Source organism: Argentina silus, assembly GCF_951799395.1.
Source record: "Argentina silus genome assembly, chromosome: 10".
NCBI lineage: Eukaryota > Metazoa > Chordata > Actinopteri > Argentiniformes > Argentinidae > Argentina > Argentina silus.
This window is the reverse complement of record NC_139664.1, coordinates 8,879,340-8,894,707: the sequence shown is the minus strand read 5'-3', so window position 1 is coordinate 8,894,707 and position 15,368 is coordinate 8,879,340. Positions and strand designations below refer to the sequence as shown.

Here is a 15,368-nt window from a genome sequence, read left to right as displayed (position 1 = left end):
GAGAGAGAGAGAGAGAGAGAGAAGCATATGCACACGCGCGCAGAGCACCCCACAACCAAGCACAGCATGCAATACAATTTCTATTCTTAAAGGAATCTCTAAACGTTTTTATCCAACGAGCTATTTTCGGCATAGCCCAACAGTAACTTTTTTAACAATCAATTTTTTTAATTTCTAAAGTTATATTTCATTGCTAACAACACCTGGACATGTTTTACTACCCAAACGTTTTGAATCGTCGCTCAGGGTGCTTCTCCACAATATGGTGAGTAGCCTAGGCTTTGCCCCATCGCTCAATATACGTTTTACTCAATGTATTCAATGTTAAGAAATGTATAATTAGGGCACTGTGAGAAAGTATGATAGAGGTTAATAATTAGACCATATAAAAGATAAAATCGCCTAGTGATTATTCAGATCTTTTCAAATAGCCTAGTAGGCCTATTCTAGACTAGCCTATTCGATTAAACTAAATATTACACTATGATAACGTGTTAGATCTAACTTTCATAGAAAAAAGAATAAGCTAACACCCAATCAAATAAACCTTACTTTACCTCCTCTAATATTTTACATGCAATAAAAATGTATAGCGGATTTATAGCTAAATGGAAGGGTCACGGCCTCGCAGGTGCAAGTGACAGACATAACAACGATTCGCCAGGTAAACACGAAAGAGAAATAAAAAAACATTGTTCATTTGTCACTGAGTCACATCAATAAATGCCGCTCTCGAACTTGCTTTGGTAAAAATACTGCGAATATTTGCAAAAGAGAGAGAGGTACAGTAATTGATTCCTATGCAAATCAGAGACCCTATAAAAACAAAGATATTCATTCCAAAATTACATGAACTATTATCCTTGCATTAAGATGGACTCAATTCAACTTATTGAGTGATTTGTTAATTTTTGCATTTTAGCTAATTTTAAGAGTGTCATAGCAAAGGGTCTGTACTCTGTACATGAGGTATTCCTGTATTTCAATTTTAATAAATTTACAGAAAAAAAAAATCGCTTTGTCATTCTGGGGTATTGCGTGTGGATTGCTGGTAAATTCTTTTAATTTAATCCATTTTTAAATTGAGTCTATAACACAACAAAATGTGGAAAGTGAAGGGGTCTGAATACTTAGGCACTGTAGGTGAGAGTTTCAGCATAGGTCAATTCCCCGCAAGTGCCAGTGGAATCATTTCAGCACCGTGAACAGCGCTCGCTGTGCGCTTTTATCCAATTAGAGCCTTCCAGTGTTTTCCAGTTGAGTAGGCGTAGCCTAGTGCCCAGTCTCTCATCACACCCAGTCTTTTCCAATATACATCTTGAGATCAACTAAACGATCAATTTTACCCCATTCCCGAGTTCAAATGTTTAGGCTTTAGGGAGCCTAAACATTGACGTCACTTTGTTTTTCTGTTCTGTTAGGCTGGCTGCGACGAAAGGGAAAGCAATGACGCGCAGAGATTTCCTGAAAGTCAACGTGCAAAGAACGTGGTGAGATATTAGTCCTTATGTACAACAAAAAACTTTTTTTTTAAATAAGTAAAACCAAACCTCTCTGGTAAGAGGTTGCTGCCAATTTACTGTTTCTTCATTTCATCATTTATTGGCATTGTGCATTTTTATGAAGTAAAGCTGTACCACAGCCCACCAGCCTCCCCTGATGATGACATATCCCATTTCTGTGCACACAGTGTTGACATCATGGACTATGTACTGGTGCGAGTCCCGCCTCCTCAGCCAGGATTGCCACGCCCTCGTTTCTCCCTCTACCTCTCCTCCCAACTCCAATACGGAGTCATCATCGTCTACCACCGCCAGTGTTTAATGCTATTAAGTAAGCGAGAGAGAGAGAGAGAGGGAGGGTAGATGGGAAAGAGAGGATGTAGACTAGGGGAAGAGGATGAAGGTAGGGAAATAGTAGGTGGGAGAGAGTGAGGGGCAGGTCAGGAAAAGAGATGGGAGGGAGGGAAAGAGGGTGAGAGACAGACAGCTCGATTGACCTCTGACCTGTTGCTCTGTGTCCAGATGAGATTCAGCAAATCCTGGAACGGCTGGCTAAGGCCAGGGTCTCCCAGAGGATCGACATGGAGGATCTGGACCGGTGAGACAGACACCAGTTTCACAGCATTCACAGGCACAAAATGTCTGCTGATAATAAGGATAAACAACAATTCCCCCCCCCCCCCCACTCTCTCTCTCTCTCTCTCTCTCTCTCTCTCTCTCTCTCTCTCAGACAAGCCCTGTCATTCCCTGAAATGTTGTCTGCCCTGGAAGAGAACGAGTGGGCCCAGGACCCCTTCTTTGGAAAGATGCATTCTGAGAACGTCATGCCCAGCCCCAGCACACTTATGCAGGTATCACTGACTGACACTCTTCAAGTCATTTTCAAAGAGTAGGCTAAACAAAAAATGGATCATGGTGGACAACTGTTTATTTATGTGTTTACATCTCTCTCTGATCTCACATTCTTTTGTCTTTGTGGTCATTCAGCTGGGCCTTGAGCTTGGGAGGCAAGCCTCTCCTGAAGGCCCTCCTCTGATGAGTCCGAGGACTCCACTTCAGGCTGGTGAGAGAGCAGGGAAGGAGGGGAGTGGGTTTGGGGGGTGAGAAGGGAGAGAAGAGGAGGAGGAGGAGGATAGCAGAGGTCAGAATCTGGGGAAAGAGAGGTAAAGCGAGAGAATAGAGGACTGGAGGGATGAAAAGTAGTGAGAGGAGAAGGTTGGAGTGGAGTGATCAGGAGTCTATGACGTGTCGCTCATTGTCATCCCTTGTTCTTAGGTATCACTGCGGCTAAAGATTCCATCACCCTGATAGATAAAGAGCCCCTCACCATCCCTTCAGCAGAGGTACAGCTGTCAATCAAAACCACACAGCATAGCATGGGTAGCCTGACTGGACAGAAGAATTCCAATCCAATCATTCCTCCCTCTCCTTAATTGATTTTAATTATTTAATTCTCACTCCTAATTCCATTCTCTTTCTCTGTTCCTCCTCCTGCTCTCTTCCCTTCCTCCATCTTTCTACCTGTCCTTCCACCACTATCTCTCTCTCTCTTTCATTCCCCCTTCTTTCTGTCTATCCATCTTAATCTCTCTCTGTCCATGCCTCCCTCTCTTCTCTCTCTCCTTTGGTAGTTTGATGGGTTGGACCTTGCTGAGGTCACACCTGGAGATATGGGCTTGATTGACATGCTGATGGAGCAATCGGATCACTTCCCTGAGGGTGAGTGACAAGTGAAGGAGGAAGATTCAAAGTGTTCAAACATGGTGTTTCTACATTTAGTAAGAGATATTTCTCAATGCTTTATGTTAACAGGCTATATCTAAAGTCCAGGGAATGGATACTTGTTGTGCTGAGAAAACAGTTTGTCTGTGTTTCAGGTGAGATTGAGACAGAGAGAGAGAGGGGGCCAGAGAGAGAACAAGAAAGGGAGTTTACAGGATCCACTATTGAGTAAGTGACCATCACATGCACAGACACAGATGGAGACAAATACACACACACATACACACATGCAGGAATTGATTCTCACTGCCCTTTCTGTCAGACTGCAGCCCACTACCCTACAGAGCGATGACCTTATGGTGCTACTTGATGAGGAGGCAGGGCCTGACCTGCCCATAGAGATGCCTGCTGCAGCACCGGCAGAGGAGAGGACCCCAGTGTCTGTCACTCTGCCCCAGTCACCACCCAGCCAAAGACAGGAGGGAGAGGTGGATGAAGAGAGGAGGAGACGGAGCCCCACCCCCACTTTTCCCTCTACCTCTCCTATCCCCCCTTCCCTCCCCCTCTCCTCTCTTGCCTCTCAGGTGGTCTCTCCCCCTGTGAGGAGGAGGCAGCTGCTCTTCATCGACCAGAATACACAGATCCCCCAGGATGCAATGCAGCAGCAGATTGACAACATCCACATAGAGACCAAGCCTTTGGTACACACACACTCATGCTTTCACAAACACATGTGTATGTGTGTGAAATAGAGTATGTGCAATGTGTGTGTGTGTGTGTGTGTGTGTGTGTGTGTGTGTGTGTTTTCCAGGTTCTCATCAGCCGACCTTCTCAGGGAACAGTTTCTCCTGCTGACCTCTTCAACACCCCCTGCACCAGTGAGTATCACATTCCCCATCTACTGTCACACAACTTTCAGACAGTATGTAAACATTTACATAGCCTAAACTAACCGTGACACAACCTCTAGACAACCTTCTTAAAACTCTAATTCAAATGATAACCCCCCAAAGTTCCTACATATGTTGAAAGAATAAGGTTTAGATAACATTTACATCTTTGTTTCTTCTCAGCCCTCCCTCCAGAGCTGCTGCTGCTATGGAAACAGGCCGCAGTAATCACACCACTCACTGGCTCCGCCCTGCAGGTGGGGGTGAGAGACACAGACACAGACACAGAGAGAGAGGAGAGAGCAAAGGAGGAAGCAGAGGAGGGGGACATAGAGAAAAGGCTGGAGAAAGAAGAGCTCAGCCCAAAGGAGGTGTGTGTGTTTTGACACACTAGTCTATTCCCAAAATAATTTGCTTACATGAATAATGAAGAATATTGATTCTTATTTGTGTGTATACGCGTGTGCGTGCATGTGTGTGTGTGTGTGTGTGCGTAGGTGCCCAGGGGGTTGGGCCTGTCAGATGTGTCAGGTGAGACAGTACTGCCAGATTAAAACACACATATATCTACTAAACACACAAACCGTGTCTTTGGTTAGTTGTCCAAATAATTCAAGATTCAACAATGTCAGAGAGACAATGTATAACACAAACATGTATCATCAGACAGGATGCTAACCTATATGCCCCTTTTTCAATGGTGAACATTAGCATCCATGCTTGTCATTTTTTACCAGTGACCCACCACCTTTTTATCTACCACTACGTGTCTGGATGTGTAGTGTTATTCACTAGTGTCTCCAGAAAGAGCATGTCAGACAGACAGCAGCCCAGCTGATTGATGATGACATCTTATTGTTCTTCCAGCTCCATCTCTACTCAGCCTGGAGGCATCAGATAAGGAAAGCTCCCCCCTGGCCATCCCTGAGAGCAAAGGGTGAGAGAGAGGGAGAGAGAGGGAGAAACAGAGAGAGAGAGAGAGGGAGAGAAGGGGGAGAGGAGTCATGGTAGTGGCTGGGGTTGTACTATACTATTGTACTGTATGTTTGTGTGTGTGTGTGCGTGCGTGCGTGCGTGCGTGCGTGTGTAGTTCACCTGTCCCCAGGTCTGTGTCTACACTGATGGATATCCCAGAGGAGGGCGAGGAACTGCTGGAGAGAGAGGTAGAGGACATGCCTGTTGTAGATCTACCAGAGGAGCTGCTAGGGTAATAACCACACTACATTAATGACATCTGCAATGAGAGCATTAGGGGTTTTCCTGACCACATGATCTGACTCCAGGCCCTATTCTTTCCCTCCCTCTATCCCCCCAGGAGATTGGAAGAGTCACTGGTGGATATGGAGGTGGTACACTTCCACTCTCTGCTGTCCCCGCTGGCTGACCGCAAAAGTGTTACTCACTCCTTCTGGGCTCTGCTGGGTAAATAAAGAAACTGTGTGTGTGTGTGTGTGTGTGTGTGTGTTTGTGTGTTTGGCAAGTAGGCCTACTGTAGTAAGTGTGTCTATGTGTAATCAGTTTGTTCTCTCTCTAGAGATGGTTTCTGCCAGGAGACTTTGTGTGCAGCAAGATGAACCTTATGGTGACATCAGTATTTCACCTGGACCCAACTACGAGGAAGGGAATGCGAGTGTGTAGACACACACACGCACACACACACACACACACACACACACACACACACACACACACACACACACACACACACACACACGCACACACACACACTCACTCACTCACTCACTTATAACTCATATGACATACTTTCAGGATAATGTTCATTCAAAGACTAATTAAACTGTGGTAACAACAAGCTGTTGCTTTTAATTGTGTTTTCAGAGTTACATTTTTAGATTTTCTTTAGTTTTTGTATCAGTGCTTTCTCCTTTGAAATCAATTAATTCTCTATGTTAAATGTTAAGCCTGTACTGTCACGTAATGTTCTGTAAGTGTCTGTGTGTTCTACATGTAGGCTATTGTTTATGTGGCTTCTTCTGAATAAATAGGCCTACTGTGAAAACCTTTTGTTCTTGCCTTTACCTTAGACGAGAGAGACATATCCAGCCAATCAGAGGGCTGGATATTACTGCTAATCAGAGGGCTGGATATTAGAGCCAATCAGAGGGCTCAATATTACAGCCAATCAGAGGGCTGGATATTAGAGCCAATCAGAGGGCTGGATATTAGAGCCAATCAGAGGGCTGGACACACAGATCACACATGTGAGCTGTGCAAACCCAAAGTTAATACACTTTCCAAAGCAAAGACGTCGAAAACTAACTTAAGAACACATATTAAGGTGAGTTTGTTTGCTAGCTAGCTAACTGCCCAGTACAGTAGACGTCTCATATAGTGTCAATTCAAAGAGCATTGAAATTAGTTAACATTCAAATTAATGTGTTAATACATTATCTTGGAAAGTGTGTAACCAAGGAGAAAGGTGGAATGAAACCCCCTAAACCGTAAAAAGGTCTATAATATTTGGTTTTACTCACACCCTGTAAAGCTGCCAACACAGCCAGAGCAAAAATATCATTCTGAGGTCATATCTTGAGTGACACGACGAGCTGAGCAGGAAGCGAGGGCGGAGGCGTGGCTCCATTGCGAAACTAAACAGTGAGTGCAGACAACAACACCGCGCGGATTTTATTTGGGATAAAGCACGGCGTCGCTGCCAAACGGTAAAGCCAAAACAAAGCCCCTTAAATTTATGAAAAGTAACTGCAAGCAGACGACAACATCTACCTCGTAGTATTTCCTGCTGCAATCCACTGTGTGTCATTTTGCGTCCCCCTAATCTAGGCCGAGCTAGCTAGCTAGCTTTATAGGCTAGCTAATGTGCAGTCCGCCACTTGAAAGTATGGTAGCCATCGTAGTATTCATGAGCTAGGTAGCCAACAGTTTGAGTTAGCTAACTAGCAAGGAAAAGTCGCACTCATGTTTCTGTGCAAACCTGTAGTTTTTACAGTTCACATTGCAAAATGGAGGAGTCGAGAAATAGCTATCCTGGCGCTGCACTGAGATCTTCCCAGTATTTTGTGCTTCAGTGGTTCTATGAACAAGATAGGGCAGTTTGCTAGGCCAGTTTATAAACTGGCTCCCAAAGCTTCTTGGAAGGTAGCTAGCTGTAGAAAGTAGCACTGACCACCAAGACACGTGTATGCCTCCACACCCCACTCTCCACACACTGACACAGAAACATAGATTGTTAGGCCCATCTCCACCTCATGGGATCCCAATTCCAACTCGGCCATCTCCCCTCTCTTTCTCTCTTATTTGGTTGGTTGCTTGTCTTTTGATTTCTGAGAAGAGTGTTGTTGTTTTGAGTGAGTCGCTATCTCTGTCACTGCTTAATTGCTCAATAGGTGTGTTAACTTAACTCCTCCCTGTCTCCCCTATCCTCTATTCATTTGAATAAAGTCGCTGCTTTCATTTCTCACCTTTAATCACTTCTCTCTCTTTCCCCATCTCTCCCTGTATTAGATGCCTCCCACCCGGAGGTGTCCCTCCACAGAGAGAGGCAGTCGACGTGGGTACCAGGACCGTAGCTGGGAACACAAACGCAGATGGCAGCAGCGGACCCGATCCCGGACTCGCTCCCGGTCCATCTCCCGTTCTGTGTCCCCCAGCAGTGATCGGCAGCAGGAATGGGGGAGGAGGGGAGGAGTACAGAGACAGGACAGCTACCACCGCTACAGGACGTAAGAGCCCTGCTAAAACCCCTTCAAATAGAGTTAGACTACTGACTAAAACCCCAGAGAGACATCAATATTCATGTTGTCTATGCATCCCTACAGCCATGACACCCGCTCCTTGGAGAGACAGCCATACGACCGGCGCTATAATGAGGGCCACCGCCAACTGGACTACAGCTGTGACGGTGAACGAGACCACCAGCGGAGGAGGGAGAGAGAGAGGGAAAGAAAACAGGGAAGGGAACAAAAGCTGGTCAGGTACTATAGGCCTACCGAGTCTGACCACGCCGCTCATGGCTATGACTATCGGCGAGGTGGAGTGAGGGAGCGAGAGAGGCCTCTTGACCACGAGGACTCGTATCGACGGGATGGTAGCAGGAGAAAACAGGAACGAAGGAGGACTAGAAGCAGGTCCTTCAGCTCCTCCTCCTCGGTTAGTTGGGTTAGTACCGCCTAGTCCGTATTTCTATCGCTCTTTGTTTCCCCTCCTTCTTTACCTCCCCCTTCTCTCTATCCTTGCCTAAACCTGAACCCCAACACTCAACATCACTTTTCTTGTCTCTTCGCTCCTTATCCAAAGTATCTCTTTCTTTATGTTTAGGCCAACAACCTACCATTTTCCTCATGTCTTCTCCAGTTTTGGTTCAATATGGCTGATAGCACAGACCAGTGGCAGTGTAAAAATTGTTATTCCTAAAAAGATACCCCTGCCCATGGAGGAATATGTACAGGTTATACAGGGAAGGACAGGTGTAGATCAACATATTATCCCAGAATGTTGGGGTTAAGGAGGTGCAAGGAGAAGAGTAAATAGGGGGGAAACTAGATCCTCACCCCCTCTCTCTCACCCCCACCAACCCTCTCCCCTCATCTTGATTCTCGCCTCAGGACTTTCCCAGGGGGGGTGTGTGACCAGTGGTTATTATTAGTGTCCGTCTCAGCTCTTTCCCTCTTATTTCTCTGTCCCTCTCTTCCCCTCTCCTTCCTCTCTCTCTCTCTGTCTCCTGCTGCTGGCTGTTTCTGTTCTGTCGCTATCCTTTCGCAAAGTTTGTCTTTCTCTCATTCTTCTCCTCTTACCTCTTTTTTTTGTCCTTTTTTTTTTTTTTTTTTTGCTATGCTTTTTCCTTGTCCTGTTTGCTTTCACCTGTTTTTCTTTGCACTCATTCTCTTCATGCTCTCCTATTTAGTGCTGTCTCTAGTGTCTGTCTTCTCTCCTGTCATCTCTCCTTTTCCTGTGTCACTATCCTGGATCTCATCCTCCCCTCTTTCCTCTTCCCCCCTCTCCCTACGCTGCACCCCCCCCCCCCCCCCCCCGCTTCACATCCTTTCTTCCTTATTTCACCCCATCCCTCCACCTCTTCTTCCTCCTCCCTACACTATATCTCTCTCTGTATTCTGAGTTATGGGTAAGACAGAGTTGTACTCTGTGTATAAGAGCTGTCTGGACTGTATCTGCCTCTGCCTTTCTGTGAGTACCCTCTCTTCTCTCCTACCTCTCTCCTCTGTTCCCCTCTACTACAAATGTTTTCTTAGCTGTACAAAGTACTGTAGTGTTTGAATAGCTTAGTATTCTGGTTTGTTGCATATTCTCCCTTGGGAGAAATGTTTGGGAGCAGATTTTCTTCTACACCTAATTCCCTGTGTGTGTTTGTGTGTATGAGTGTGTTTGCGTGCGTGCGTGCGTGCGTGCGTGCGTGCGTGCGTGCGTGCGTGCGTGCGTGCGTGCGGGTGGGTGGGTGGGTGGGTGTGTGTGAACACCTTGCTTTATGCCCATGCCTTGCTGGTCAGCTTTGCGTGTTCTAGATTCACTCTCTCAGCCCCCCTCCTGGAGCAACAGTCTCCTCAGTGCTCGCTGCAGGAGGGGGGCTGAGAGAGTGAAGTTCTGATATTAATAACAGTCTCAGAATGTGGATGGAAATAGAGACCCAGCTCCTTGATGGAGGCCAAGCAGTCACTTGACTTTTCTTATTTAGCCCCTTTAGACCAGTAGTAGGGGCAGGGAGAGGGCTTGGGCATCAAACCAGTAGGGAATTGGGACAGCAAATGTGATTGACACTGATTTATGCTCCCAAAAAGTGAAGGTTCTATAGCATAGTGGCAATAACAAAGACCAGGCAATAGCCAAAATGTTGTCAGGCCACTTTGGAATTTAAACCTTTTGGGAGCAGCATGTGTGTATGTGCAGATGTGTGTGTTATTGAAAGGTGGATCAGTCGGTACAGCTACGCTGACGACCGTTGCCCTGTCAGGACCTGGGAGGGGGGTCAGATGTCACTCAGTGTCACACATTCTTCATCTCTGCCTCTGATTGGACTGTGGAATGGAGAGAGGGGTCAGACAGGGAGGGATCACTTACTGACACATGCGTTTTCGGTGTGTGAGTGGATTATGTTTTGATTGTTCCCAGCGGAGCAGCAGCGAGGTTCCAGGGAGAAATGCAAGAGACATCGACGATGGTCACCTGGTCTACAGGAATGGAGACGTCCTGCAAGAAAGATGTAGGTCCCGTTCCATTCTGCTGCTACCTCGCCCCTTTAACTCGCTCCATACAACCAGCCCCTTTAACTAGCCCCTCACCCTGACTAGCGTGTACTACTTGCCCCGACCACTTTAGAATTGACATACAAGAAGTTAATGGTGTGAGGTATTTGATGCACAAGAGTGTATCAGTCTGTGTCACTGTTCATAGTGTCTGGTGTAGCAATGCCATAATGCATTTTTCTCTCTTTTCTCTCTCTCTCTCTCTCTCTCAGATGAGATAGTTGATATGTTGGGTGAAGGGACCTTTGGAAAGGTTGTACAGTGTGTGGACCATCGCAGGTATGGGGCTTATCTCTGTAGATCTGTATGTAGCATTGAACTGAAACCTCCCAACTCTGATTTGCACGATGAAATGCCGCACATACAGTACACACCTTGACCACTGATGTGTTTCAGGGGTGGGGCACCCATGGCTCTGAAGATCATTAAGAATGTGGAGAAATACAGAGAGGCTGCCAAGCTGGAGATCAATGTGCTGGAGAAAATCAACGAGAAAGACCCACACAATAAACAGTGTGTAGTATGTCCTTGCATGTGTGTTTGTGCATGTGAGTTTGTGTGTGTTTCTGCTTCTTGAATTAGTTGTTTTATGGTATTATACATCTATATGATGAATACCAATACACTCTCTCTCTCCCCTCCCTCCCTCCCTCCCTCTCAGTCTGTGTGTTAAGATGCTGGACTGGTTTGACTACCACGGTCATGTGTGTATCTCCTTTGAGCTGCTGGCTCTCAGCACCTTTGACTTCCTGAAGACGAACAACTTCCAACCATACTCCATAGGCCAGGTCTGCCACATGGCCTACCAGATCTGCCTCGCCGTCAAGTGTGAGTGTGTATGCATATACGCGTATGTTTGTGAAAAGGCACACACACACACACACACACTCGCTTACTGTACTCGCACCCATTAGTATAATATCCAGTAGCCCTCTAGCTCGCTCACCCATGCATCGGCTATATTGACCAGATGGGGGCGCTGGCTCACTGTTTTACTTCCAATGTCGCTCATTCTCTTTGTCGCTCACTTGCTTTTCCTTTGCAGTTCTCCATGATAACAAGCTGACTCACACAGATCTGAAGCCGGAGAACATCCTCTTCATCAACTCTGACTGTGCCATGATGTTCAACGCTGAGAGGGTGAGAGGGGAGTGGGCAGTGTGAGCAGGCAGAGAGAGAGAGCGAGGGGTGGCAGTTGACGGTCGTGGGATGGGGGGGGGGGGAAGCAGGCAGAGAGAGAGTGAGGGGTGGCAGTTGACGGTCGTGGGATGGGGGGGGGGGGGGGTAGGGGAATGGGGAGTGTGAGCAGGCAGAGAGAGAGTGAGGGGTGGCAGTTGACGGTCGTGGGATGGGGGGGGGAGGGGAGGGGAGTGGGGAGTGTGAGCAGGCAGAGAGAGAGCGAGGGGTGGCAGTTGACGGTCGTGGGATGGGGGGGGGAGGGGGGGAGGGGAATGGGGAGTGTGAGCAGGCAGAGAGAGAGCGGGGGGTGGCAGTTGACGGTCGTTGGATGCGGGGGGGGGAGGGGAGAGTTTTTTGTGTTCCCCCTTGTGTTAAATGTTATGGGAAATCATTAGCATATTCACTAATGATGACCCCCCCCCCCCCTGTACCTCCCCATCAGAAGCGGGATGAGAGTACGCTGAAGGATACGTCAGTAAAGTTGATTGACTTTGGCAGCGCCACGTTCGACCACGAACACCACAGCACCATTATATCCACACGCCACTACCGCGCCCCAGAGGTTATACTGGGTAAGACAGGAGGGAGACGGGGAAATGCAAATGAGCAAGTCAGAACAATGTCCATTCTACCGATACTATTCCTGTGATATTTACTGTGTCAGCGTTGTTTCCCTTTCCCCCTCCAGAATTGGGTTGGAGTCAGCCGTGTGATGTCTGGAGTATAGGCTGCATCCTGTTTGAATACTATGAAGGTTTCACACTATATCAGGTAGTGTGTGTGTGTGTCTGTGTGTGTCTCTGTGTCTCTGTCTGTCTGTCTGATGTCAATTGGTTTTGTATTGTTGTGTGTTTGTATCAGACCCATGAGAATAAGGAGCACCTGGCTATGATGGAGAGAGTACAGGGACCACTCCCCAGTAGGATGATGCGTAGGACCAGGTCAGACAAACACACGCGCATATCCCCCTAGTCTTACACACCCCTGTATTTTTCTCAGTTCAGGGAATTGAGTGTGATTTGACATTTGCCCTCTCAGGAAGCAGAAGTATTTCTACCGTGGGCGTCTGGACTGGAACGAGAGCTCCAGGGCAGGACGGTTCGTCAAAGACAACTGCAAACCTCTACGGGTGAGTTAAGCCCAGTCCAGACCAGGTAGATGAACTTGATGAGCTTGGATCAAAACTGGAAGCTTGCTGGCTAGCCAGATCACCAACTACTGCTTGCATTGACAGTTATTCGAGGTAATCAATTTCGCTCTCTCTCATTTTCTTTCTTTCTTTCCCTCTCGCTCTCTCTCCCAGAGATACCAGTTGTCAAAGGGAACAGAGCACCATCAGTTCTTTGACCTGTTGGAGAAGATGCTAGAGTACGAGCCTTCCAAACGCATCTCCCTCTCCTCGGCCCTCCGTCATCCCTTCTTCCTCTCCCTCCGTGAGCCGGTGGGCAGTAAGGCCTGGGAGAGCAACAGGGACATCAGCCGATGACCTCCAGGAACCCCTTGACCCTGGTCATGGATCGGGGCGTGTCTTAAAGGAGTCCCTCTCAGATGTGACAGACTGAACTGAACTGACGACACTCCTCTATCCATCTACCTCCTTTCGCTCTCTTCTTCTATCCCTTTCTTCCATGCCATCCATTAGTCCTCCCTTCTATTCTGCCATACAACAGAGGAGTAAGTGCAGTTCAATTATCTTATCGTGCTGCAAGAAGAGGAGAGGAGGCGGGGCATGGAGCCATTGCTTGATTGATGGACAGCCACTCCAAGCTGAGGTGGAGATGTTAACAAGGACACTACACTACTCCAAGCTTTGCATCCTGAACAACCTGAACATGAGGGAGACCCCGTCACCCTCTGTGGAGGGTTTGACATCCTAGCACTCTGGTCTTTGATTTGCTCTCCTCATGCTGATTGACACGTCTGGTGCTCAATGGAGGCAGCATCGCTAGCAGTTACCCTGGAACAGTGTTCTCTTTTGGACTATGGCAACATTGGGATGTTAAGCAACATTTCAATGTTGAGATGATAATCTTGGGGGTGCCAAATCGCGCACATACTGTACACACACTGTATAGCAGACACCTTTGTTACAGACGTATTTGTTAGTCTTATGGTATTATGTAATGCACATTGTTTTAACTACTTCATATACCTTGATATTACATACATACATGCATACATACATACATACATGCATACACAGACACACACACAATACACACATTTACAGTATTTATTTTTGTAACGCTGTAATTGAGTATATTGATACTGACTGCTATTTTTGTATGGAATGACTATAAAAGGTATATATGTATACTATATAATAAAGTGAGCTCTTCTACTCCCATCTGTCGATTTGTTGTGGAGACTCTAACACTAGCTGAATGACATGTTAAGTGTGTGTGTGTGTGTGTGGCATTGAGTTCCAGCCGTCCCTTGGCATCAAAGCAGAATTGATTGAGTGCAGCTAAGCAGAGAGCATGGTCACTGGGGTGTGTGTTTTGGCAGGTTTTCTATCTTTAGCCTTGGCAATGATGAGAGGAGGTTTAAGGACTGTGTGTGTGTGTGTGTGTGTGTATGTGTGTGCCAGAATGGGACCATACTTTCATAGTGTAAGCTCACTCTGAAATGCAATGTGTGGGTGTTAATGTGCATGAATGAGGCTAAAATTAAAGTTGAGTGAGACACCAGGGGGCTATCTGTGAGTGTAGAGACACTGCCTGAGGGAGAGTGTCATGTTTGTGTGCAGTGTTTTGTATTGAGTGCAACAGTACTTTATGTGCTTGTTTTGTACTGTATCTACATACTATATGATGTACTCATGCTTGTGTGTGTGTGGTTCTATGTGGTTAGAACTGTAGGTCTGACTGTGTGGATGCCTTTGTGACAGTCCCCTCTCCTTCCTTGCTTGTGTGTAAAGCAAGATGAGAGAGAGGGGCGGGGAGAGAGGGAGGTAAGGAGAGAGAGAGAGGGTTAGAGTGTATCTCTCTTTCTTTCTCACTCATCAAACCAACTGTGCTTCCCACATCCCTCATTCTACAGCCTCTCCTGCAATCTAGAGGCAGGGAGAATAACCTTATTACAGCCAATCAAAGGACTGGATATCACAGCCAATCAGAGGGCTGGATATTACAGGTAATTAGAGGGCTGGATATTACAGCCTATCAGAGGGCTGGATATTACAGCCAATTGGGTCTGTGTGTTGCATGTGAGCAGCATTTCAGTGTCAGACAAGGACAACATTTGTTATTCGCCTAGAAACAAGTTGTAGAGTTGTAGAACAATTTACCTCTTTGTGTAATAAATTATACACCCTGTTACCATTCGACTCCAGAGTGATCTGTTCTTGCAGTCATGTTTCTTAATTGTTTATAATTTCATGAAGTAGTTTCGATATGAGCTACTTTTTCAAAGTAGCTTTAGTTTGACAAACTATATTTCTGTCAAGGGTAGCTTTGGTGTAGTTTAACTTCAATTGTGAAGTAATTGGTAATTGGGTAAGTACATTTTTTGAGTAGCTTCCCCAACACTGGTTATTACATGTACTCATGTGTCTCGTGAGTGACCTCAGGAGACCGTGAGACCAGTCAACAGACATGTTAATGTACTTACACACCAGTGGAAACTGGTGGAGGTAGAAATCGGGAGGACTGCCTCATTGTAATGCATGGAATGGGATTCCGTTCCATGCATTACAATGAGCCCGTCCTCTGATTTCTACCTCCACTAGCCTCCCCTGTTACACACTCTAACATTAGAAAGCCCTGTTATTGGAAACGTCTATGACCTCAGCACATCTCTGACATGTGAAAGGCTTTTCTTGCAGTGTTTCTTGCAGT

General features: G+C 46.5%; 3 protein-coding genes across 5 annotated transcripts in view; all 3 read left to right on the top strand.

The window, feature by feature from the left end:
• Positions 1-15,368, top strand: part of setdb1b (SET domain bifurcated histone lysine methyltransferase 1b) — an 81,353-nt gene that overhangs the window by 19,688 nt on the left and 46,297 nt on the right. The window lies entirely within an intron of this gene.
• LOC310810656 (meiotic recombination protein REC8 homolog) lies at positions 31-6,044 on the top strand. 2 transcript variants are annotated; one of them, XM_083678500.1, is made up of 17 exons: positions 31-265; positions 1,422-1,490; positions 1,691-1,833; positions 2,025-2,100; positions 2,233-2,353; positions 2,490-2,565; positions 2,778-2,845; positions 3,134-3,221; positions 3,380-3,452; positions 3,547-3,925; positions 4,036-4,102; positions 4,298-4,485; positions 4,612-4,645; positions 4,982-5,051; positions 5,205-5,321; positions 5,430-5,536; positions 5,649-6,044. In XM_083678500.1, the coding sequence occupies exons 1-17, from the start codon at positions 210-212 to the stop codon at positions 5,750-5,752; spliced, it is 1,836 nt and encodes a 611-aa protein (XP_083534626.1). In that variant the 5' UTR covers positions 31-209; the 3' UTR covers positions 5,753-6,044. The 2 variants fall into 2 exon arrangements, 1 of the variants encoding a protein (XP_083534626.1); XR_014554443.1 differs by lacking the exons at positions 4,982-5,051; positions 5,649-6,044 and having other exon boundaries at positions 5,430-5,525.
• Positions 6,701-13,311, top strand: clk2b (CDC-like kinase 2b). 2 transcript variants are annotated; one of them, XM_083679111.1, is made up of 13 exons: positions 6,701-6,795; positions 7,598-7,815; positions 7,912-8,242; positions 10,217-10,307; positions 10,563-10,629; positions 10,747-10,863; positions 11,012-11,178; positions 11,396-11,490; positions 11,972-12,101; positions 12,218-12,300; positions 12,391-12,470; positions 12,568-12,658; positions 12,833-13,311. In XM_083679111.1, the coding sequence occupies exons 2-13, from the start codon at positions 7,598-7,600 to the stop codon at positions 13,013-13,015; spliced, it is 1,653 nt and encodes a 550-aa protein (XP_083535237.1). In that variant the 5' UTR covers positions 6,701-6,795; the 3' UTR covers positions 13,016-13,311. The 2 variants fall into 2 exon arrangements, with proteins under 2 accessions (XP_083535237.1, XP_083535236.1); XM_083679110.1 differs by having other exon boundaries at positions 7,912-8,251.

What these genes read in the sequence shown, in the direction of transcription:
- LOC310810656 (XM_083678500.1), top strand. Translation starts at nt 210, where the DNA reads ATGTTTTACTACCCAAACGTTTTGAATCGTCGCTCAGGGTGCTTCTCC. An exon ending in GACATGGAGGATCTGGACCG is followed by an intron (nt 2,101 to 2,232) that starts GTGAGACAGACA and finishes TCTCTCTCTCAG; the next exon opens with ACAAGCCCTGTCATTCCCTG. An exon ending in ACATAGAGACCAAGCCTTTG is followed by an intron (nt 3,926 to 4,035) that starts GTACACACACAC and finishes TGTGTTTTCCAG; the next exon opens with GTTCTCATCAGCCGACCTTC.
- clk2b (XM_083679110.1), top strand. Translation starts at nt 7,598, where the DNA reads ATGCCTCCCACCCGGAGGTGTCCCTCCACAGAGAGAGGCAGTCGACGT. An exon ending in GATCTGCCTCGCCGTCAAGT is followed by an intron (nt 11,179 to 11,395) that starts GTGAGTGTGTAT and finishes TTTCCTTTGCAG; the next exon opens with TTCTCCATGATAACAAGCTG. An exon ending in AAGGTTTCACACTATATCAG is followed by an intron (nt 12,301 to 12,390) that starts GTAGTGTGTGTG and finishes TGTTTGTATCAG; the next exon opens with ACCCATGAGAATAAGGAGCA.